The sequence below is a fragment of the Barbus barbus genome (assembly GCF_936440315.1).
Source record: "Barbus barbus genome assembly, chromosome: 25".
Lineage (NCBI taxonomy): Eukaryota > Metazoa > Chordata > Actinopteri > Cypriniformes > Cyprinidae > Barbus > Barbus barbus.
The window spans coordinates 26,979,050-27,005,474 of NC_136753.1; the positions used below are offsets into that span (position 1 = coordinate 26,979,050).

The following is a 26,425-nucleotide window of genomic DNA, read 5'->3' on the forward strand; positions in this document are numbered from 1 at the left end:
ATCTGATCCATGACCAATTTCAGAACAGGGAGAAGAACGGGGAAAAGAAACTCTTTATCCTCCAGGCCACGGGGGTGAGGAAATGCTGCAGAGGAGACGAGAGACAGAACGTGTGTTAATAGACCTCCCTCAGCCTCCCCCCACTCCTCCACACACTCCCGCGCTCCCAGATAAGAGGGCAGAACTCTCTCACTCTGGTCATTTCACACACCACTCTGGGATAGGAAGGAAAGTTCTCCTCTTTTGTTTACTTTTCTCTCGTGTTAAGAGACTACAGATTGGGAGACTCTTTGAGACGGGCTGTCTCCGCTTCTCCTTGAAATCTTTCTTTGCCTTCTTATCTGTCTGTGAGAGTGTGTTGTGGTTACTCAAGGCTCAGTGCCTGTGTCCATTTCTTCAGGGGAACCTCGTGAAAACCAGGAGCTTCTGGTCCTGCAATCCAACTGTGAAGAGAAAAGAGTCAAAAAAGCCTCTTCATCTCCATCCAACCATGTGTTCTTCCATCAAAAGTGTTTGAACTACTGAGTTGGCACCTTCCCTTGACTGCAGGTGGCCTTTGCTTTTGCTCCCGCTGCCATGAGGTTTGACAGAAGTGGTTGGCATTTGGCACTGCTGCTGGCGTCCGTTGGCCTGGTGAGTTCCGGAAACGGTAACGGTCAACGGAGACGCGGGGGAGGCGAGAGGCGGAGGAAGCTTCACCGTGTGCAGCACGGCCAGTGCAGCTACACCTTCATCCTGCCGGAGATGGAGAGCTGTCAGGGTGGAGCGGAGCAGATGAGCGGGACCAACGTGGTTCAGCGGGACTCCCCGCCAGCGGACGGCGAGTGGCCCGTTCAGAAGCTGCAGCATCTGGAGTCAGCCATGGAAAACAACACTCAGTGGCTGCAGAAGGTGAGAATGACCTCATAATGAGACACAGGTGACTGGCATCATTACGTCCTTCACTTCCTCAAACCTGGCAGTATTTCAGTCGAGTCATGTTGGGAATGATATTTACGAGTTTATCAGCTTTCCAAGTCTGAGGAATGTTTATTGGTAGACGCAATTGGTATTTATCATTATTAGGTTTAAATTGTTCATGTTGACTGTGCAATTTAATTTGTACACAATTTAGCATACTGATGATGAAGAATAGCTTTCCAGAAAATACTAGCCGGTTTAAGAGGTGACAGGCTTGTGCAACAAAACTATACTTCCCATCATTCTCTATGGCAACACTAGAATGCCAAAATACAAGATAATACATAAGTTACTAACATAATGCACAACCTTTGGTGCACTAGCATAAAAATAGTTGTCTTTGAGTAAAAGGGAAAAATTAAGATGAATTTGGGCTGTATTGCTGCCAGTGTTTCAAGTGTAGGTGTAATGTTGCCTTCACGTCATGTTGGGAATGACTGTATTAATGACTTGCAGACACATTTTTCAGTCCTCAACTTTCCAAGTCTAAGGAATGGCAATAAAAATAAAAATCATGGCAGAAGCAATTGGTATTTATCATAATTAAGTTTAAATTGTTAATGTTGACGGTGCAATTTAGTTTGTACACAATTTAGCGTACTAATGATGAAGAATAAAGGAAAAGCTTGCCAGAAATTACTCATTTAGCTGGTTTATAAGGGGACAGGCTTGTGCAATAAAACTACTCTTCCCATCATCCTCTCTGCTCATGCTAGAATACCAAAATACAAGATAATATATAAATTACTCACCTAATGTACTAATGCACTAGCACCAGAAAAGCTTTGTCTTTGGGCTGTAATGCTGGCTTCAAGTCATATCGGGAATGATTGTATTTACAAGTTGAAAATACATTTTATAAGCCTCAACTGTCCAAGTCTGAGGCAGGATGATTAGAAAATCACAGAGAAAGCGATTGGTATTTATCATAATTAAGTTTAAATTGTTAATGTTGATGGTGCAATTTAGTTCGTACACAATTTAGGGTAGTAATTGTGAAGAGTAGAGGAAAAACTTGCCAGAAAGTACTACTCAATTAGCTGAGGTGACAGGCTTGTGCAACAAAACTACACTTCCCATCATTCTCTCTGCCCACAATTTTAGAATACTGAAATACAAGATAATACATAAATTACTCACCTGATGAACTTGTTTTGCTGCACTATAGCATCCAAAATGCTTAGTCTTTGAGAAAAGTTGATGAGTTGAGAAGTCGACCAATATTCAAAATATTTTCAGACCTTGAACACTAATTATGACTTTTAAACTCACAATTAATAACTTACCAGAAGGACTTGAAGGCAGCCTAAAAACTGCATTGGTGCATTGCATTCTGACAAGGAAAATTCAGTGCATCAGAATTTAATTATCGATTAATATTGCTATCACAATATGCAATTCTGCATTCAATTCTTATAAAAAAACAATTATTAGCCTATAATTTATTGTATAAAATGAAAAATGAATTGTCTAAATAAAAAGTCCATTTAAAAATGTAAAAGTAAATTGTTCCTGTAATTGAATGTGGGTCTTAAGCATAATAAAATAATTTAAATAATGAGCAAACTGCAGATTTTATGATGCATTGCATCATTTAACAAATTATCGCAATCAAACTGAATACCGGTCAGAGTAAATGCTTACACCCCTACTTCAGATGTAAAGACCTGTTGCCCATTTGTATTCAGATGGGTGAACTGTTAGGGTGCAGACGCTGGCCAAATGGCTAGATGTAGATGTTGGCTGAGCTGGTTTGAGAAGCTGAGCGATGCAAATACATTTATCAAAATAGAATGGAAAGAAGTTCTGGTTGAATACTCAATACTGCATGGTTTCCAAAAACACGACCCGTTGAAAGGCAACTGAGCCATTTGACGGATTCCAAGACCTCCAATGCTTTTGGAACGGTCATGTGTGATTTCCATTAACTGGACTCTATTTGCAGCTTCAGCTAAGTGCATAGACTAAGCACCGTATCAGACATCAAAGTGAGCTTGCAAGAACTTTCACATCTGAATAAATAGATGAAACGCTCATTTCAGTAATAATACAGAAGTGGCAATTAAACAGGAGCCAGATGACAAAACCAGAGAAGCATTTGATCTGCATAAGTGACTGCAGAGTGATTTATTACTCCATTCAAATGTGAAGAATGCAAGTTTTGATTTGCACTTCAAGGAAAGTTTGCTCAGTGACATTAATTGAGCTAATGAATAGATGAAATGTCGTGGTCTAGAGTGAAAGTTTGCCGTGTGTGTGCATGTTTTGCGTCTGTCTATATGTATTCAGTGCACCACCCAAGTTGACAATCAATACGGCTCAAAGGGAGACAGCTTGCACCTCCACAGGAAAGAGACGCGACCCTTGACTCTGTTTAAGAAGAGGTCAGATTGCGATAAGAGTCATTTAATTATAAACACTTGCTGCTCTCGTAACATTCATGCTTTTTTGAATTAAATTGGTGGTAAATAACAAGGAGCATGTTTAAGGATGTTTATGTCAAGGAAATGCTTAAAAACAGGCGTATATCATCAATTCAGTAAATCACTCATTCCGTCAAGATGCAAATATAAAAATAACTAAATTTGCTTTCTCAGTTGTGCATTTACATATATATATAAAATAACAAAACAGGCTAAAGGTGCTTGAATGACTGAAACTAAATGGATATGGCCTCTTAGATTGCTCCTGCTGCTCACCCCTTACCTGATAACTGCGTTCACTGGGAGACATGCCATGTATCTGACTCCATTAACAGGAAAGAGAGGGGAGGGGAGGAGGGCGGTATATGGACTATAGGAGTGTATGGAAAGCATGAGGAGCCATTTGAAGTCTTTGCTTATTTTTTGTGTAATGGCCGTGGACCAAAGATCTCCCTGGAAAGGAGTTCTTCAAAGGCCAAGGGATTAGCGATTGTACGTCCCATTTAGAGCAGCTTGTGATATGGAAAAGCCCCAGACCCCTTTGAGTGGGAGCCTCACTGGATGCTGAATAACAAGAAAAGAACCTTCAGAGCATTAAGCCAAAAAGCTGAATTCTGAATTGAACCTTCTCCACTTCTATTCACATGCTTTTTGGCTTAATGCTCTGATTGGTATAGAAAAAAATACATTGGAGTTGAGGAAAAGAAGAAATTGTTAACACGAAGCTGTGAAAACATCTTTATTTAACAGCATTTTAGCACTCTTTTATTATTCATGCATTAGTGGTGGGGATATAGCAGTGACTCTTTCTGCATGTTATGTCATTATACCAGGTGGTGGCAACAAGTGACTGTGTTTATGAGCGATTCTTTGAATAATTTATTAACCAATTCATTCAAAACGGTTCATTCTTTCATCAACGTAACACAATGCATTCTATTTGCTAAAATGAACATAAAATAAAAAATAAATGAATATAGTAATGAAATTAGTACTTTTATTCAGCAAGGATGCATCAAAATTGATCAGAAGTGACAGTAATAAAGACTACTAGAATATTACGAAACATTTTTTAACTTTATAGTCACATAAGAATCCCGAAAATAAAATGCATCATTGTTTTCACAAAAATATTAATGTGTAATAAGTGGCACAACTGTTTTCAACATTGGTAATAATAATAATAAATCACCAAATCAGCATATTAAAATGATTTCTGAAGGATCATGTGACATTGAAGACTGGATTAATGGCTGCAAAATTCAACTTTGCATCACACATGTAAATTATATTTTCAAATGCAGTATTTTCTAGAAATTCTAATTAAATTTCACAATATTACTGTTTATTTTTGATCAGATACATGAAGCCTTGAAAGATAGTGTATATAAAACTAAATTATACACACAATTTATTTATTTTTTAATACACAACTAGTTAAAAGTGCCAGTTATGCTTAAAGGGGTCATATGATGTTTTTTTAAAGATCATTATTTTGTGTATTTGGTGTAACAGAATATGTTGACATGCTTTAATCTTCAAAAACACATTATTTTTCAAATACTGTACATTATTGTAGTTCCTTTATGCCCCGCCTCTCTCAAACACGTCATTTTCTACAAAGTCCCTCCTTCTGACAAGCGCAGTCTGCTCTGATTGGCCAACTGGCACAGTGCATTATGATTGGCCGAACACCGCAAGTACTCGTCAGAAATGTAACGCCCCTCTCCATAATTGCGAGCTTCATCTTTCAAAATAAATGTATAGACAGTTAACAATGTCCTTAGTTTTACCATCAGTTCAAGCCCAAAAGGGGAACAGAGTTGCGTGACAGACACAGTGATGATGCTCGTATGTGTTTGCACACAAGCCGCGATTAAGAAAGCTGACTCCACTGTGATGTGACCCTGTCTCTCTCTCTCTCTCTCTCTCTCTCACACACACATGCACGCACACACACACACACACACACAACGCGCAAAACTTCACGTTTGAACAGTCAATAGCAAATACTTAAACTAATAACAAAACATACTTACAGTCGCTGATTCAGAAGCGCCAGATTGTCATAGCAAAGTCAGAATTACCTCCTCTCCTAGGATCAGAAACGGCCGTCCATAAAATGCGTTGCTGATCTGTTGTAAGTAATCTTAATGCTCCCTAATTGCATCTACTTTCAGAAGGCCAAATAAAGTGCTTTTGCTTTCGTCTAGAAACACACAGCGTCTCCCTGACATGGCTGCATCAACACTACTGCGGTTACTGAAACCATGCCTTCTTTCTTTGCGTGAACATTTGGGAGGCATTAAGCAAATATTTCCACATCGTGACGTAGACATGTGGGGGCGTGTTTGAATGAACCATTTTAGGGGGGCGTGGCAGAGTCTTAACTTTGATAAAGAATATCTCTTTGATTTTGAGACTTTAGTCCTTGCAACTTTAGGGATCTTATCTATGCATGAACAGCTTGTAACACTCCAAAGAGAAAGGAAAACTTGAAATCGCATCATATGACCCCTTTAAATCAAATGTTTAAATCCCAACTCTCCTCAGTAAGCCGCATGGTTTGAGGTATGATTCGTGTCTGTAGTGCAAATTGTGTAGGACAACTACACACCAAAGTTTAATACTTATTGTTATGGGTTTGTTCAAATCCCTAACCCTAAGTTTGAGCAATAATAATAGTGATGCTTGCCTAATTATTGGCAATGAAGCACAATGTCAATGGTCAGCAGGCCTCACAACTGAAACAAGACCTGCAATTTGGTAACAGCTATGCATTAATCACTCAGCAATCAATGCTCTTTTCCAAGGACACTGTAAAAACAACACTTAGAGCCAAATGTAGGCCTACTTTAAGCTGTTTGAGCAAAGGTGGCTCAATTATTACTTTGTAAAAGAGCTGCTAGAAAATGAAAGCTAGAGAGTAAATACTAAAAGAAAACAAGAACAGTAAAACTTCTTAGCGTGTGACTGGTTTTAATATGCGCTGTTTCTCCTAATGCAATATCACATTAACAAGCCTCCAGCGTCTCAGCTAATAGTTTTTTTTTTTTGTTCTCTGGCCTATTGTGCATATCATTCCTCAGTGGAGAACTGAGAAAGATAGACAGAGCAGAGCAGAGAATGGGAAAACACGAAGCCTGCTGAGTTTACAATGTCTCGGCACTGTCTTTAATGAGCCTGTAAAACGCCACGTTGCAGGGCTTCCTTGGGAGTAAAGCGAGGGCTGAACTGCTGATTACTGCTGCTATCAACGTGCCGAATCTGAGCTGTACACATCAAACGCTCACTCAGTGCACATGTTTCTCTGAGAAATGTTCTCTAGGAGCTCAAAATAAAAGTCGTACCCTTGTAGGAGGCTCACAGATATGTTAGGGAACCCTGAGAATTGGAGATTGTTGCGTTGATTGTAACAACATTTCGGTCCGGAATGAATTTAATGTCATTTTTGATTAGTTCTCTTGCATGTTATGTAAAAATCTATGATCGTTTTTGAATGATTCCTCAAGCCAAAAATGCCTCCAAATTGCATTCAAGTATTTTAATGTCCGCTTTGAACCCGGATCTCTGCAGAAGTCCTGTGGCACAGCAAGACATTGAGTTTGAATAATACGCACAATGTGTTAAATGTGTGCGTTCTTGTCTCTTATAAATGTCGTCTCTATTTATGCCTGCTCGTATATTGAGTTTGGCTCAAATCACAGCAGAAGGCTTCACTTTGTTAAACAAACATCGTGCTCGTGTTTATCATTCTTGGGGAAGTGTCTTTGAGAGCAAAGAGAGATGCGGGGCTTGGGGAAGAGCTGGACATGGGCTCTCTTGTGTTGCTTTCACTGACATCAGTCAACATTAGGAGATCTCCCCTGGAGCCAGAACTCCTATAGAGCGACAACCACCTCACTGATAGAGCTGAACTTCACAGGCGCTTTGGCAACAGCACTGTATCTACTGAACACATTCAGCTGTCATTGAAATATTACTGAAATGCTGCCACGGTTCAAGACCTTACATTGTTATTGTTTTGTGCCCTAGTTATTTTATATCTTACAATTTCAATTTTATTTCTTGTCATTTTGATTTTATATCTCCCAGTATGACTTTAAAGGGTTAGTTGACCCAAAAATGAAAATTATGTCATTAATTACTCACCCTCATGTCGTTCCAAACCCATAAATTCAACTCGGCAACTCCGCTACCGCATTCTATGGATATCGTTAAAGTAGTCAATGCATGCGTCTTGGAACTGTCGCGTTTGCATGTAAAGTCCGATGCGGAAGAGAATACATTTTTGAATAAGGTCTTTTTTTGTGCACAAGAAGTATTCATAAAATTATGGTTGAACCACTTTCATATGGGCTATTTTATTGATGTCCTTACTACGTTTCTGGGTCTTGACGTTCTGGGTCGTGGTAGTTCCATTGCTGTCTATGCAGGGTCAGAGAGCTCTCAGATTTCATCAAAAAAAATTTGTGTTCTGAAGATGAACGAAGGTCTTACGAGTTTGAAACATGAGGGCAAGTATACGGTGAGTGACAGAATACAATTTTTGGGTGAACTAACCCTTTAATCATATTTCATATTTTAAACTATGCAAGAAATAAGTCACATTGGGAGATATAAAATCACAATTACAAGAAATTGTGAAGAAAAAGTTGCAACTGTAAAATAATAATAAAATAATAAAAACTAACAATGTCAAAATTACCTTTTCTATTTAGAACTTCTGTAGGTTTCAGTTGTATTTGTCAGAATAATAAAAAAAAGTTTTTTAACTCTAAAAGTAAATAAATTCTAAAAGTAACACATCATTTTACTTGTTACTTTCAATTGTCTTATTGATCTTGTGTTCTTATATGATAAGGTTGATGTTTAAGGAATAGTTTACCCAAAATTTACATTTTATCATCATTTGTACATCCTTAAGTTGTTTCAAGTTTCTTTTATAAAGAAGATATCTTGAAGAATATTGGTAACCGAACAGTTGACGGTAGCCATTGACGTCCAAGTATTTTATATCATTCCAAGGAAGTCAATGTTTTGCCTTCCTTGGCAACCAGCAACTGTTTTGTTACCAACATTTTTCAAAATATCTTCTTTTGTGCTCAACAGAAGAAAGAAACTCATACAAGTTTGGAGCAACTCAAAGGTGATGACAGAATTGAAATTTTTGGCTGAACTATGCTTTTAAGTCTTTGTGTGTGTGTGTGTGTGTGTGTGTGTGCGGCTGAACTAGTGTGGGTCTCCTGATTTAAAAAAGATTTTAGGACCAATTATGGAATATGGAAGCAAACAACATCATTTTGTAGAATTGAAAACACCGTATTCTTGGCATGGCCAAGAGGATCTCATTCGTCCGTCCTTGAATGTACCCTGACTTTTACTGTTCCCTTTTGCAGAGCAGATGCCTTTAGAAACAAAACAAGCCTTTCATCAAATAGAAAACTCATTTTTAAACCATGATTCATCTTTTGGCCTGTTAAAATCTTCTAAAATGTATTTTTAATCGATCACATTCTATTACATTTTGACTATTCAGAAGATACAGCATCTTTTTGCCTCCACACGTTTGATAAATGCGGTATTGCATTGATTTTGCTTTATGTATATTGATGTTATTCTAATTCATGGACTTTTTTGACATGCATTTAACTACACAATCATGTTGTAATATCTTAATCCTAGGACCTAATCATGCTTATATCCTGGAGTTTGTCTCAGTAATGATAAGGGACCGAAGCAAACATGGTTCCAGTAAGCATGGGCTGCATTCAGAGTGATTTAGAGACACTGTTCTTTGTCTTACGTCACAATTGTCCTGAGACATGTGCTTATGGGTGCTTGAGTCAGCACGTCTCATTCTTTGCTCTTGTGTATGTATCTACATTCAACATCATCTTACATGTAAAAGCTTTTTTTTTAAATGTTCTGGAAAGTGATTTTATTCCTCTCTGTGATAGTACAACAACATGTTAAAAAGCTTGCTTGCTACATTAAAAATACAAGTAATCAAGTAACATGTTGTGAACCAAAACTAAAGCATTCTTTCATTTTATTATGTTAAAGTTAAAGCCTCCAGTGAGACTGAACCTCACAAACCACATTGCATCCAACACCTGGAACTATAGCTGAATCTAATTCCAGACCATTGGCTCATTGTTCTTCTTTCAGCTGAGTTGTGCAGATTACAGATGAATGATTAGAGTCTTGAGGTTTGCTGTTTGTTCTTATGAGGCACAGGGTTTTGTCTAGGGTTGATCAAAGGCATTTTTCTAAGTCAAGTCATACTAACCAGTAGCAGCAATTTACCCCACCAACAAAACCACATGCATGCAGTGCAGTAAGTCTTTAAACTGTGAAAACGGTCTTCCTCAATTTCCTTTAAAAAGGCTTTCTAATAATAACAAAAGCACAATATAATAAATGTGCATTCTGTTTTAGGGTCAAATGTGGAGATCACATGGAAATAGATGCTTTCAACCTATCCCGTCCCCACTTGAGAACCCATTAGTGTTGCAACCCTCAACAAGCACAAAAAAGGAAAAAGCCTCAAGTACTGGACCATCTGTTACATTTCAGTGTTTTCTTACACTTTTTTTTTTCTTGCTGATGTGAAGGACTTTCATATAAAATTTCAGTTTGGGCAGATTCTGCCAGAATTTCCAACGGCACATTACACGATTGCAATAATCCATTATATGGAATAAAATTGATGCTTTTACAAGAGATGCTACAGATGGGGCTGTATCTATCTTTCCCAAACATTCTAAAACTCATAAGTTTCCATGGCTGCACATCAATAATAAACAATTTGTAGAAGGATTTTCCAATACCTATCTTGCCCATTATCCGTCTTACACTGAAAAAAGTGTTTCATTGGATCAAAGCAAAAATTTTGCGTCAACTTGTTACATCTAATTACTTTACTTTTTATCAACTTTAAATTTTTACTTTGAAAAGAATTAACTATCCATTACTTAGCCAAAGCAAAAAGTATCTTTGAATCAAATAAAGTTTTTAAGTTTAATGAAATTTCAAATTATACTTTGTGTTAACTTATTTCTTTGTATTAACTTATTTCTTTTACTTTACATCTAACCAAATATCCAACCAAATACAATTTAAAATATTAATGTAATATAAAGAAATTTATTTACTTTAAGAATGTGTAATTTTATCATCTAAGATGAATGACTTCAAGCATCAAACCTTTGACAATTTATTTAGTCAATACAATTTTTTTTTTTACAATGCGTACAGTATCCTCATACAAATACACACTGTCTAGCAATGTAAACATCATAAACTTGACAATTTTTGTCAAAACATTTCTACAATGTGTACAGTATTGTTATAAAAACATACTGTATTACAGTTTTTAGTATCCATATACATAGACACACTAGATACAATGTAAATTCACCATAAGAATCAGTTATGGTTTCGAAGAGAAACATGCAATCTTTCCATGAACAGTCAATCAGAACTGACAACAAAATTAAAGCTTTAGAATTCTTCTGAAGTTAAAACAAGTTTGGCCCAAAAACTGGTTTAAAATGGGCAGTGTAAAACCAAACACTTATTAAAACACCTACCAAATTAGCCAATGAAAAAAAAAAAAAATATATATATTTTCACCTTCATGGAATAATTTACCCAAAAATGAAACTTCTCTCATAATTGTCATAAAATGTCTCTGAACCAAATTTTATTAAAGTTAAATACTTGAATAGCTTAAGGATGAGTAAACAATGTAAGAATTTTCATTTTTGGGTAAACTATTTAACTAACCTTAATAAAACACAACTTAACCAAGATAAAACAAATCAGGTTTAGTAAACAGTAGTAAAGGAAACAAAGGAAACAAATTTACTCCTGCAGCTTTGAAGAAAGGTTCTGCACCCTTCGGCTCATCTGCTTACTCTCTATGTCCATGATTATTTTTTGAAAGGCCTCAAAAGTATATTTGAGTCCTTCAGGATATTTTAAGTTCAGTGCATAAATGAGTCCAAACATCATGGCACAGGCACATGCAACAGAGGGCAACTTATTTAGTACTTCCACACCGTCAATGACAATGGAAATGTCCAGTGCACGACTAAGAGCATCACTTTCACGGATCACAAAAAATGCCATGGTGGTCTTTTCAAATTCTCTCTCCGCTTCCTCCCTCTGGTCAGCCTAAAAACATACAAGAACAGAGAGAAATTGAGGGACTGTGAAAAAAAAGAAAAAAAAAAACCCTTCATCTGAAAATTACAAAATTTAGTTAGCCGTCCTACTATGGAGGTCAATGTAGAGCCCAAACGTCTGTTGCTAACTTTCATTAAAATATCTTCATTTGTGTTCAGTGTAAAAATTTAATTTGTACGAGTAGAGTAAGAATTTGTACGAGTAGTGTTAGAATTTGTAAGAGTAGAGTAAGTGATGACAATTTTTGGGTGAAGACATACTTTTACACTCTCTTTGGCTTTGAAAATGCTTTTAAACACTTGTACAATCAAACGCTCCCATGTGTTGACCATTGTAGACAATCACAGACATATTTGTTGAGTGCAGTACCACAATGGCCAATCAGAGGCATTTATCAATCTACTCAACAGTGTTCAAAATGCATTTTTGGGTGAACCAACCCCTTTTAAAGGAGTAGTTCACATTCAAAATCATTTTGATTTTTTGTCAAATCATTTTTGTCATCATTTACACGCCCTCTTGTCATTTCAAACCTGTATGAATTACTGTCCTCTGCAGAATTTTGAACAATGTTGGTAACAGAGCAGCACATATTCACTATTATTGTATGGACACAAAACCAATGCAAGTGAATGGGGGGCTCTTAACAGCATTCTTCAAAATATATTATTTTGTGTTCTGTGGAAGAAAGTCACACAGGCTGATGTGTAAATAATACAATTACTTGAACTACTTTAAAGCGATATGTCACTACCAAATCAAAATTTCCCCACGTTTTACTCACCCTCAAGGCTTGAGAAGACCTTTGTTAAGACCACAGAGGCGTGTCGAGCAGTTCTTTGATCGATGGATGCACTATTTGAAGCTTCAAAAAGTCAACAATTCACTCCTATTCTACCGCTTGGAAGTAAAATGATACGTAGGATTATAACTTTGCCTGTATTGTTTTTCAAGAATATAACCATATTCAGTTAGGATGCCTTGAGGGTGAGTAAAACATGGGGAAATGTTGATTTGGTAGTGAAATATAACTTTAACGTAAACATGGTTGGAGAAAATTTCAGTAGTTTGCATTGTCTACATTACCGTGTATTCTTTGATCAGACAGCTTGCATCTTCACCAAGGTACATGATCAGGCACTTCAGCAGGCACTCTCTTCTGATGTCTATGTCCAGACTCTACAAAATGTTCAAGATGTTTTTATTAGACCAAAACACTACTAAATTGATTGCCACAAGCAATTTTGTTCGCATGCAACTAATACCTGATCCATAACTTTAATAGTGTCCTTAGTTTTTTCACGGAGGACTCCACCTTTGCTCCTAATAACCTGGAGAAGCTGAGAGCTCTGTCTGTCCAAAGAGGCCATAAATCTCGATTGTAAAGGTAAGGTCGTGATGCGCAAAAATTCTGCATTAATCTGTAAGAAAGGGAAACAAAATAGACTTCTGAAAAAAATGATTTTACTTAAATACTGTAAAAATACATGTACACACAAAGAATTAAACAACAAAAGGTATAATTAGGGCATCTAAGACATTTTCAAAAGCATTGCATACTAAAATCCCATGGTAAAAACTATGGTAAATTCTGGATTAGTCACTTACATTTTAACATTTTTCAATAAAATAAATGCTTTTACCTCCTCTTGTTGAAACAGACCTGGCCATCTTTCTTGCAGTTCCTGAACACTAGGTTGGTTTTCCACAATCTCTTGTCTGCGTAAGGCAAACGTCTTTGTCATTTTTTCTCTGATTGTCAATGCATTGTTTCTTTTCTTCACTTCCTTTAAAAGTGCCAGGCGCTCAATTTCAAGATTTGCTGAGGTCTCTCCAGCAGGTAGGGATGGGATATGATTGGCCTCACCACGTTTAGGTCGTTTCACATTTTTTGCTGGAAAAGCATGGTCTGAGGCTTTGGTTTTCAGAGAATTTACCAAATACTCAGGGCATCCGAGACCTTTCAACTGTGTGCGTAGGTTTCCCATCTTCATTTTAAGTCTCTGTGTCCACCCATAGCACCCATTGAAGGATCCTTTTTCTGCTAAGCAAGGATGTTTCTTGATAAGTGCCTCTGAAACTTCACAGAAGTTTGCACTGCTGGGATAAGATTTATACTTGTATATCTCATCACAAACCTTCTCCAGAATATCAGACTTCATCTTTGGAGTGACAGTCAGCCTTGTTCCGTTAGCCTTAAAAAGAGCATTTCCCCTCTCTAATTGGAGTTCAGTGTCATAAGCAAAGCGTGGAATATTAAATTCTTTTGGCCACTGTTGATTTCTTGTAGTAGTTTCTGAGCCAGGGGGTGAGAGGATAATTGTATCATCAGTGTCGCCAGAGCCAACAGAGGACAGAGCATCATCATTAGACTGGGTCCCATCATTTGTTTGAGCAGTGAATGAGTCTTCGTCTGGCAACGGGATAATCTTTAGAGTGCCAAGACTCTGAAGTTCTCCAGTGTTTGTCAAATTTACAAATACATCCCCAAAATCTTTATCCTGATACTGTAGTCTGAATCTACCATTTAATCCAAAAGCTTCCCTCACTTTTTCAATGAGCTCATCCACTGATTCGGGAATCCCATCTGGCAGAAGCAACTTTCTTGAATCATCTTGACTCACAATCACCAAAAGCTTGGCAGATCTTCCTGACATGCTAACAGATTCTGGAAAAAATAAAATAAGATTAGATGCAGTACAAGTAATAGATAATTGCAAGACATTTACATGTTCACTACGTCTTGTGCACTTTTCTTAGAATTTATAAACAATTCTAACCTCAAACATGTATATATCTCTTCAGAGCCACCATGCGTCTCCCCCCAATTGTGTACTGAACAAGTGGATATGGGTCTGTAAGGTCAAGGTGCTCTAAAAGTTCGATTTTCTTGTCAGATGACTGGACCAAGACATAGGCTCTATAATGTTCAGTATACCATGCATCAAGTCTTCTGACAATGAACAGTGGTTTGTCCTGCAACACAATAATTTGCACAATTTCGCCAAACTCTGGAAGTCCTGAACATTCTCCATGAGCAATGACCATACTTTCTCTGTAGGTGAAGCCTTTAAATGTTACTTCCTTGGCCAAGCACACAACATCCAGGTTTGGGTGTTTCTGTTGTACAGTCCGTGATATGTCTTCATTCAGAACATCAATGGGAAGATTAGAAACATGTGATACTTCCAATCTTGGTGTAAGAGAGCTGCACTGATACAGATGATATGCCATATGAAACTGATGTCTTTGTGACAACGACAGGAGCACATTCTTGAAGCAGTTGGTGTGACGCACAACTCTTTTAAAGAAGCTATGCTTAGCCTCGAATCGCATTGTCCACAGAGCAACCAGAGGGCCAAATTTCTCAATTAGCTCAGGATAATGCTCCAAGTAGTGGTGTTTGGGCAAAATTTTAGTCTCGGGAAAAACCTCTTGGAATCTGATTCTATGCTCAGATATCTTGAAGGCCAGATATGCTATAGAAGCTTTGGTGTGTGAAGGAGTGACAACAAGATCTACAATATCTTTCAAATCATTTAGAAGTTGCCACGCAGGTTCATTGGCAGGCACTCTGTCTCCAATCAAAAAAGGAAAAAACCTCAACAGGCTCCAATTTTCATGGGCATTACCCCCTACTGTTCTTCTTGCAGAAAATGTGAGAGGAACAGTATGTGGACGATTTGTCTTGTCATTCCATTTGAATGGAAAGTTCTGAATTTCTTTATTCAGGTGTTCCAAGGTGAAATACTTTTTAGATGAAAAGACTGTCAAGGACAAAGCTATCTCAAAAGGGACAATACCCTCAAAGAGATCATGCATAACATCAGCCGGGAATCCTGTGCAAACATTGAAGTGTGATAATTTTTCTGAAAACACACACCCCCCTTTCACACCAAAATGGTGAGGCAAGTCATTGTCTTTCATAAACTGAAGATGAGCAGAATGTAGTTCTTCAGTTCTGATGCAGAATGTTTCAGATCCAACTTCTTGAGTCTGGTATTCTTCTTTCTCTGCTGTACAAAATCTGCAGACATATTTTCCAGAGAAATTTTCCACAAATCCGGCAATACTGTGAGCACCAAGATTGTCAGCAACAATACATTGAACTGTGCCCTTCACAGTCTTTCCCAGGTTTTCAATGAAAAGCCCATGTCTCTCCAACGTGACAAGGTCATCAATCAATGGTTCCAGCACTTTGTCGTACCCAAAACGCTTAACATCACTGCTTTTAATTAAAGCAGCTAAATTTATAGCAGACAGGGATGACTGACATCCTTCATTTAAATTGCCTAATATCCAATAAACCCCAAAAACTTTGTGTTTTTTCTTGGACGTGCCAAGGGGATTGCATATCTCAAATTCATCAACGTACAAAATTAAAGAGATAGCAGGTTCAGAAAACAGTTCATTCCTTTGGAAGTTGAGTGAATCAAAAAAACATGTATATTTACATTCATCTCCTTTATACACTGATTTTAAATGAAGTGTATTATCAAGTATTGGCTGGCAACTCAGAAGTTGCTGCAGCGATTGTAGAATTGGAACGTACTGAAATGTCCTTCCATCACTCCGATCAAGCACATACTCTACAGGCTTTACTACTGAAAAATGGGCTTTGTAGTATGCCTTCCGTTTCCATGTAGTGGAAAGTGGACCTTGCTCTCTGATTGCTGTTTGAATTGGATGTGACTGGCAAAGAAAGGTGGCTAACTCATCTACAACAACTTTATCAACCTGCAAATTATGTTCCTGTAGTACCTGGTGAATAGTTTGATTAACAACTGGAACTGAAACTGTACTAATTAAATACTGCAACTCCTGCAAAAGGTCATCAATGGCCACACCAGGTACAAGAAAAACGTGCTCTAACTTTAATAGGACTGAGGCTAATTTGTGCTCTATAGCTTTGGACAAGTCCTCAGTATTTTCTGTTATTACACCAGAGGATGTAGGTTCATCAAGTGAGACATCTTCGTCTGATTCAATGTCATCTTCTGCTGAAAAAATAGGGACTGGTCTTTCACTGACAACAATGCCAGGCTTTAAGTCCTCTTCAGAGAATGATTTGTGTTTTCTTGCCCTGTGCGTTCTAAATGATCCATAAATATTGGTTTTGTATGAGCACCCACTGAAAACACAAGGAACAGTTTCATTATTTTTCAGGTGCTGCCCAATGTGATGGAAGTAGTCTTTAAACGATGATGTGTGTTTGTATTCACAAAGCAAGCATTTATAAGTTGTCAATGCATCTTTTTGAGGGGGATGCTGAGGATGCCTCCTTGACACATGGCTCTTCAGAGAACTCCAAGTTTTAAATGAACAAGGACAGTCTGAATAAACACAAGGATAAGGATGACGATGTCCAAAATTCCTATGATCAAGCTTAAAATGCTTGAGAAGCTCAGAACGCTTGGCTTTGGAGACACCACAATCTTTGCATTTCCACATTGAGTTACTTGCCAACGAGAATGATGAAGTAGCATAGGAGAGAAGAAAGATCAATTTCAAAACTGACCCTCCAAAGCAATAATTAAAAGGTGCAAATTACTTACGTTTTTCATGTGACTGGATTATTCAAAACCTGTCCTAATTGTTGTTCAGCAGTACCCCATCCTACAAAAGACAAAGAGAAATAACAAACTGGCTCATATAAAAGTAAACAGACGACTTCTTTACTGGGTATGCTGGTCGACGCGATACGTTAAAATAAGTGTTTAGGCATGTCACTAAAGACATGTGTTTGGCCCTTCATGTAAAGCTAACGTTATGTGTTAACATTAATTATAAATGAGAGACCATACAAGTAAGCAGAGCGAATACCTTTGCGAACGCGAGCTTCATAATAAATCAATAAAAATCATCATAATAATAAAGCTTCATAAAAACGTTAAGTCCATACAAAGAGTCTGAAGCCTGCATGTAAGTTACTTTATACAGTATCGCACTCCAGCATACCCGACACAGTCTTTATACTAACGTACCTTTCACTATCAATCCATCTCACCTGAAGAAGTTTAACGTAACTTACTCGTATTATTATTATTTTATTTCCACTCGGTTTAACATCGTGATGAGGGAAACTTGTAAACCTTCTAGCCGAGTTAGAGCCGTCAAACTAGTAATACTAACCGTATATAAAACAACAGTACAACATAATATTTTATGAAATCATACATGTATAATGTTAATAATACGCCCAAACGTATGTTTAAAATTACTTACCAATTTTCTTGATTCCCGTTTTACCACGCCGAGTTCATCCATGCGGTGTAACAAGATGGCGGAAAGCTGAACGTCCTCACGCACGACCACGGAGGACGTTAGAAGTCACGTGACAATGGGAACCAATATTTTTAATTTAGTTTACAGAAATGTATTTACTTTACACTAACAAGACTTACTTTTAATTTAAATCAACCAAACTTTTTACATAACATTGATGGCTAGACAGAAAATTAAATGTTTTGAGTTAGATCAAGTATAATAACTTCTTTAGAGTAATGACATGCCTTGTGCACTTTTTTCAGTGTAGGGCAGTTCCAGCTCTTCAGTACATTTTTGTGTCAGATAAAGTTTGGTTTAAAAGTATGAGACAAGAACAACAAAAAAATGATACTGGAAATATACCGAAAACTGATTAGGTATATTATACTGATTAGGTATATTATAAATATATATTTTTTTTACTTTGTTTTGAGTAGATGTTGCAAAATGTTCATTTTTTTATATTTATGTTTACTAATTTAAAATAATTTCTAATTTATTTACAAGTTGTAATAATTATATCAATTGCAAAATAATATTTCATACAAAACTAAATTGTGAATTTATAACTACTGTATAAATTATTTACAATTTGCCCTTTTCTTCATTTTAATTTTAAAATGTTTTAAACATTGCATGTTTTCTTATGAATATTGATTTAATTGATCATTTTTTTCCCTGTGCCTTCAATATCACTTTCCATACTTTTTTTGTGATGTCCGTTTAACAAAAGCCAGTTCCCAATGACATCATCCTCTGGGAAGTGACATCATTTTGGAGGGAAGTCAACAGCACAAACATAGTAAATATTAGCAATGGATCTAAAAAATTCTAATGTTTTGTGATATTAGATACTCTAAAACATCCATCCTGTTTCATTAATTTGTAGAAATCACTTTGACAATAGCAAAATCTGCCATCCTCATAAGATAACTTTGAGTCCTTCTACCCCTTTAATTCCATCCTTTAATAAATCCAGTTAGATGTTTAGACCACATGAAGCACATTTTAGGTACCTGGCAGGATATTTGGTATACAACTAAACACCGATTCTTGATCCTTTAATCGTTTACGAAAAGGAAAAGTCTAAGTGCCTCATACAGTATATTACCCAATCAGCCTTCTGTCTCGTGTCGTCCGTGGTGGATGTTCCTCTGCCCTGAGCATTACCCCACAGTTTGTTTGTTTATGTTCGAGAGGAACCTCAGTTCTCGCTGCACAGCTGCACTCCCGTCCACCACAGGGTCAACAGCCACTCTCTGATTGGCTGCAGCTCCATCTCAATTGCAAAGAAAACATGGTTGTCTTCCAGAGGAGCAGTAACTTTGATAATCATAATTGATGGGAGAGTCTGGCTCAATCAAATATAGTCTTAACCCTTCCACCTCTGAGTAATCATGGGCCCGAGATTAGAAAATACTAACTGCATTAAGTATTTTAATAGAATTACATAATATGCTGATTAATTGATTGTATTAGAGCATATCAGTATTTGATGATAAAAGTGGGTTATATAGTTTAGAAGCATTATTATGACATTAAATGGATAAAAAGTAGTTTTAAATGTCAGAATATTGTTTATATTTATTTATCATTTAGATAGCCTGATGGCCAGATCATTTGTTAGCTAAATAAAATAAATTCATGTTAAAGCATTAAAATGTAAATGAAAACTAAAACTGAACTGAAACTAAAATATAATGAATAAAAGCTTAAAAAATTAAAAATGAAAATAAATAAAAATGAAAAATAACATTAATAAAATTGCTATAAAATTAAAGAACAATTAAAATGAAAACGGTGTAATTAAAAATAAAGCTAATTCTTAATATCAATAAAAATTGTAAATAAATATGACTAAAATAACACTGGTCTGTTGTACTGTGCAAGTCCATGATGATGCATCAGCTTTTGCACAAACAGAGTTTTATTTGTTTAGCTGAGCATCATGCACTTCACACTCACATGATGAATGGAACAACCCTTAAGCTATTAAAACAAACAATGTTCTCATCAGTACTAACTAACATTAACGATTCAAACCCTAACAAATCAGTGACATTACACAAACAAACTCATAAATTGAAAATACAACCTTCACTGAATATAACAGAAACAGTTGCACAACATCCTATAAAAACTAATAACAAGAATTAACAATGAACTAAGGCTGCATTGCATCATAATCAACTGTCACAGCCCAATTTAATGAATCATTCTTTTAAGTCGAATCTTCTCAGTGAATCAGTTGATTCAGTTCAGAAACCAAATGGTTCATTCCCAATTCAGTGGTTCTTGAGAATTTGATGTTATCTGTAGTGCCAGTTGCGGATTGTTTTCAACCTTATCTGATTGCATTACCAGAAATGGTGACTTTGTACAATAAAAGTGTCAAATATGATATGATATGCACTATTTCCTTTGCTTATGTTCTAGAGAGTATGATGGATTGCTTTCTTCCCTAAAGGTCTGCTTGGCAGATCAGATTGTGCCGTAAAACGTACAAGCAAATCATATATTAAACATCTTTTAGCTCAGCTTCACCAGCTGTGATGACTTTACAGATGATAAAGCCATAAACATAATCGTAAATTTGCCTCACCACAATCCTCTTTGGCTTGTTTATGAATTCTACGGACGGAAGCTATTTCTGGTGTTTAATACATCAGGGAACAATTTACAACACTTTACAATAAAAATGGCAGTTTCATAGGAAAAAACTGTCATTTTTAAAATATAATGATGAACCATGGCATTCGAATTTTATAGATGCAGAAGACCGGGGCTAGTTGTCACATCATATGTAATTCTCTCTCAGTTTGATGTTTCACTTATTTCAATGTTGACTACAGAAAAGCTACATTGTTATGGTCTGGGAAAGATGCAACTCATTTTAAGATTCAGTTTTCTTTTTCAAAGCCACATGCCTTCATCATAGTGTGTGTGGCGTGTTATGTTTTTGACTGTGTAAATGAATCTTTGATTTCCGATTAGTTCGGAAACAGTGATTCATTCAGGAGGTTTTTACGAGCGAGATTCATTCATTCAACTGATTCGTTCAAAATGATTCAGGAACAAAATAGCTATACTGCTATTAAGTATAACAATACTGCGTGTTGATCGGAGACACACAACAATTCAGATTCAGGTTTGTATTTATTGCATTGTATTGCACTTGTATTAAGTCGACATAGGTTGGTAAATTTCTGTAGTGGTGAATGTGAACTGAAATATATTTTGAACAAACATAATTTTACGTTTCCATCCAAAAGAGGAAAAAATATTGAGAGTTTGATTACATTGCAAAAGAGAGAAAGATGTTAAATTTGCAGACGCTCCCTAATAAGCCATTGTATTAGAAATATTAGTGCGGTATAGTTAACTAGTTTAATGTCATTTGATGTCAAGGTAAGAAAACAAGCTCTAATTTTAAAATTAACTGTACACTAAATAAACATATAAAAAGTTTGCTAGATTGACTATGTTAATAGGTCCTATGTGACAACTAGCCCCGGTCTCTTTATACAGTGTCAGTCTGGAAAGATTGTTGTAGTCATCAGTATCTGGTTGTGTGTGTCAGTGGGAAGAATCCATGCAAACGTCAGTGATGCTGAAGTCTCCAGTGGCTCTGACTGTGGGGCGTCTCTCTGTAACCATGCTGATAGAATTAGCAAGGAGTTCTCAGACCGGGGGCTATTTTGGGGGCATTCAGTACAAGAGAATAGAGACTAGATCTTTGTGTTCTTTGAAAGCCTCTCTGTGTTTTTTGTGTGTGTTCTGTTTGACCTCACTCTGAACGTTTGAGCAACTGAGTTGTAGTGTAAAGAGAAAACATATGATGCATTATTGATGATAAATGAATATCTAATTGCTGTCTGAGGAAACAACTTGTCGCAGTATCACGTGATTTTGAGAGCATTTTAATGTTCACAAATTATTTTAGCATATTTAGCTGTCAGAAGGACAAGCTGGAAATATCCCTGTGTCCAGTCTATGTGCACATTCCTGTCCCGTCACCGACACACTGTCATAATGGATTAGTGGCTCAATGCCACCATAAACAGCCCGACCATCAACACAGTCATTTTTATGCACTGTTAATTTCCCAGTTACAATAAACTGACACTCTGAGAATCTTCTGAAAAGATCTAGTATTCTTATTTGATCTTATTGGCTCCTTTAGGATAAAGATCATAGAAATTCCAAAAGGAATCTTTGTTTAGGAATTCCTTTCCTAAACATTCCTGTCCTTCTATTTAAGATGTTTTCCAGAGATCTGTAACATTGTCTGATACCTCTCCAGTAACAGACCTGATGAACTCTGATGTGGACTGCATGTGCAGATTATGTTATGACCTTTGTTTTATGGAAATGCAGGTCTTTCAATACATTGGCATTCATTTACGTGCAATTTCAGTTGCATTCACAACAGGTGCAAGCTGAATTATTTCAAATGAGTGAGCCTGTGCTTACAGTTAATATGCTGTTAACATACTGTAATACAAGCCTCATTTATCAATAGGTTGGAGGCAAGAGTGAAGTCAAATGTACCATTCTCAAAATCAGCTGAAATACAATAATCTTTTTATATAGGCCTGCCCTAACTACATCTGATCATGTCTTATTTCATTAATTTAGTTTGACTTGAAGTACTAAAATAAATAAAACTGAAAAAATATAAAGCTGTATATATAAAAAAGACAAAAACTACTTTAAACTTAAAATAGAAAATATATATAATACATTATTTAAAATATTAATAAAAACTATAATATTGTCTCAGTGATACTAAAATAACACTGGTGTTAAATGAGACCCAAAGTGTGTGAATGCATTCTGTATCTGTTTAGGTAATCTGTTTAGGGGTGGTGATGGCGCAGTGGATAAGACACATGCCTTTGGTGTGAGAGACCCGGGTTCGAATCCATTGTGAGACACCAATGTGTCCCTGAGCAAGACACTTAACCCCCTAGTTGCTCCAGAGGCGTGCGACCTCTGACATATATAGTCGTATAGTAAGACGTATAGTATACGTATAGTATAGTAAGTCGCTTTGGATAAAAGCGTCAGCTAAATGAATAAATGTAAATGTAATGACTGACATTTCTGACTTCATTTAGCTTTTTGTATGATGAATGGACAGACAAAAATGAAAAGGCAGGTGGAAGAATCAATATGCCTCTTCAGAAAAATGGAGAAATTGTAAAGAGCGAGTATAGACTCAACAGCACCGATTTTGTCCATCTGCTTTTAGTTTAAAAGTGAGATGTGTGAGATGATTGTTGCAGGAATGATTCCCTGCGGGTCAGCCCTGCTTCTGCTCGCTATGGCCTCATTCAAGCCACAATTTAGTACAGTTGGTCCAAGTATTAACACAGACCTTCAACTCAGAAAGTCCTTGTGACTAAAGCAGTCCTGCTAAATTAAGCTCAAACCCAGTCATGTTAATCATGTTAGTCATGTTATTTGTTATGCTCTTTGACCCCAAGTTTCTGTCTTACCACACAGTGTCACGCAGAAGCAAGAAAGGTCACGTTTGTCCAGTCAGCAGTGAGGCATGCTGGGGTATTAAAGTGGAAAGATAACATGATAAAATTAAACTAGGCAGCATACAGGGGTCTGTATAAATATCTCGTCTTCTGAACCACATTTCTCACACCTACAGATTTACAAAATTAAATCCATAAAAGGATGTTCAAAACTTAATATCCCAGAATATTAATAAATGGAAGAAGAAAAAAAAAACCGGAAGCTGGAGCATTTTAGGTTTTGTCCCAATAGACTTTTTTTGCAAACATGAAACACTACATTATAAACAGAATTTAAAAAAAAATATTTATGGAATAAATGTCTATAGAATGATGTTATATTTGTGAGGACTTAGCAATGGTGCAGTATAAACTCATTTTGGTTGAGCAATGCTATAAAAAAGTTGAGCAATGCTATAACAATGGCAAATTTGAAAGCTTAGCTAGTTTCATGTATTACTTGTAATGAATGCTATAACATGTTAGTGAAGTTTCGAGTTATTATTGGCACCCTTGGTAAATATGATCAAAGAAGGCTCTGAAAATAAACATGCATTGTTTTTTTATAAAAAAATAAAAAATCCAACCTTTCATTGAAGTAAAACAATTGAAAATGGAGGAAAATCTCATTATGAAATAAATGTTTTTCTCTAATACACGTTGGACACAATTACTGGCACCCCTAGAAATTCTTATGAGTAAAATATCTCTGAAGTATATTCCCATTCATATTCACAATTTTGAGCACTCCAGGGTGATTATGAACATGAAATTATCCAGCCGTGGCTTCCTGTTTCACAGAAATATAAATAGGAGGGAAAACAAAGCCCAAATTCCCTTAATCATCCATCACAATGAGAAAAACCAAAGAATATATTTCTGATGTGCAGCAAAAGATAATTGAGCTTCACAAATTAGTGAAGTGGCTTTAATAAAAGAGCTAGAGCAGTGAAAATTCACATTTCCACCATCAGGGCATTAATTAAGAATTTCCAATCAACAGAAAATGTTAGGAAACTGCCTGGAAGAGGACGTGTGTCTATATCGTCCTAATGCACAGTGAGGAGGAGAGTTTGAGTGGCTAAAGACTCTCCAAGGACCACAGCTGGAGAACTGCTGAAAATAGTTGAGTCTCGGGGTCAGAAAACCTTTAAAAAAAATTTGTCAAACAGCACCTACATCACCACATCTTGTTTGGGAGGGTTTCAAGAAAAATTCTCCTAGCTCATCCAAAAACAAACTCCAGCATATTCAGTTATCAGACACGACTGGAACTACAAATGGGACTGGCTTCTATGGTCAGATGAAACAAAAAAATTAGCTTTTAAGCAGCAAACACTCAAGATGGGTTTGGTGAACACAGGGATAAAAAGTACCCCATGTGTACAATGAAATATACTGCTGTATTTTTTATGTTGTGGGCCTATATTTCTGCTGGAGGTCCTGGACATCTTGTTTAGACACATGGCATCATGGATTCTATCAAATACCAACAGATAAAAAAATCAATAAGTGACTGACTCTGTAAGAAATCTTATAATGGACCATGATTGGATCTTCCAACCGGACAATAATCCAAACACAAACCTCAAAAACAACACAAAAATGGGTCACTGGGCACAAAACCAAGCTTCTGCTGGCCATTCCAGTCCTCTGACCTGAACCCTGTAGAGAATGAGTGAGGTGAACTGAAGAGATGAAGCACCGTCATGGAGCTGGGAATCTAAAGGGTCTGGAGTGATTCTGGATGAAGGTTTTTTCTAACCTCATCAGGCATTATAGGAGAAAATTTAGAGCTGTTAAACTGGCAAATGGAGCTTTCAAAAAGTATTGAATAAAAGGGTGCCGTTAATTGTGGCCAATGTGTATTAGAGAAAAACATTTATTTCATAATGATATTTCCCCCAATTTTTAATTCTTATTATCCAATGAAAGGTTAGATTTCTTGTGATTTTTTTAAATAAAAGATCAAAAGGATTAACAATGCAGATTCATTTTCACAGCCTTATTTGATCATACACTATATTGCCAAAATTATTGGGTCTCTGTCATGAATCTGGTCTATGAACTTCCGTTAACTCACCACCAGAGGTCACTCGCTCACCACATGGACTCTTGCAAAACACTAACTGTTGCATGCCACCTCAGACTACAATTCCCATCATCCATTGCACTGACGACACACACAGCTGATTGTACTGATCACACACCCTACATAAAACATGGATTTCCTCTTCCTCTCTGCCGAGTAGTGTATAGTGTATATCACTCTCCTAGCGATAGCTGCTCTACGGAGCCCACTTAGTTGTCATAGTCTTGCCTTGTCTTGTGTGTTTTCTTTTAAAGTGAAAGTGACGTGACATACGACCAAGTATGGTGACCCATACTCGGAATTTGTGCTCTGCATTTACCCATCCAAAGTGCACACACACAGCAGTGAACACACACCCGAAGCAGTGTTTTGATTCTTGCCCGTGTTTCCTGGATTAACCCTTTGCCTTGCCATTCAGACTCTGTTTGCACCTCTCTTGGACTACTGCTCGTGTACCTGGATTAGCTCTCTGCCTTGCCCTGTTGGATATTGTTAGCCGATCGTCGATCCACGCTAGCCCTAGGATTACGCCTGTGATGTTCCTGTTTGCCATTGCATGAACCTTGCTTGTTTTGTGACCTCGCCTTTGAATAAAGCCTTGCAAATGGATCCGCACGTCTCATGTCTTGTTCGCCCCGTTACAGTCACCCCCTTCTAATGAACATGTTTGACTACTTTAGTCATTTCCATGAGTACAATGTTTAATGTTTAAGCATATAATGATATTCTAGGGAATTGCGTGCTTCTAATTTTATAGCAACAGTTTGGACAGGACCCTTTTCTATTATAACCTGATAATGCCTCTGTGTATAAGGCAAGGTTAAAAAAGACATGATTGATTGTGGAACAAGTTGACTGGTCGGCAGAAAGCCAAGTCCTAATCCCAGTTGAACACCTCTGGTGTGACTTTAAATGCAGACCTTGAGCCAAAAACTCATCACCAAACACCAGTGACGTGATGC

The 26,425-nt window shown here is 36.9% G+C and overlaps 1 protein-coding gene across 1 annotated transcript in view; it reads left to right on the forward strand.

The window, feature by feature from the left end:
- The first annotated feature begins 358 nt into the window (after nt 1-358).
- LOC306844689 (angiopoietin-4-like) overlaps nt 359-26,425 on the forward strand; it is a 44,376-nt gene continuing 18,309 nt past the window's right edge. The window contains exon 1 of the mRNA XM_079377004.1: nt 359-891. Coding sequence (XP_079233130.1) covers nt 577-891 — 315 coding nt within the window. The 5' untranslated portion in view covers nt 359-576. The remainder of the gene's footprint in view (nt 892-26,425) is intronic.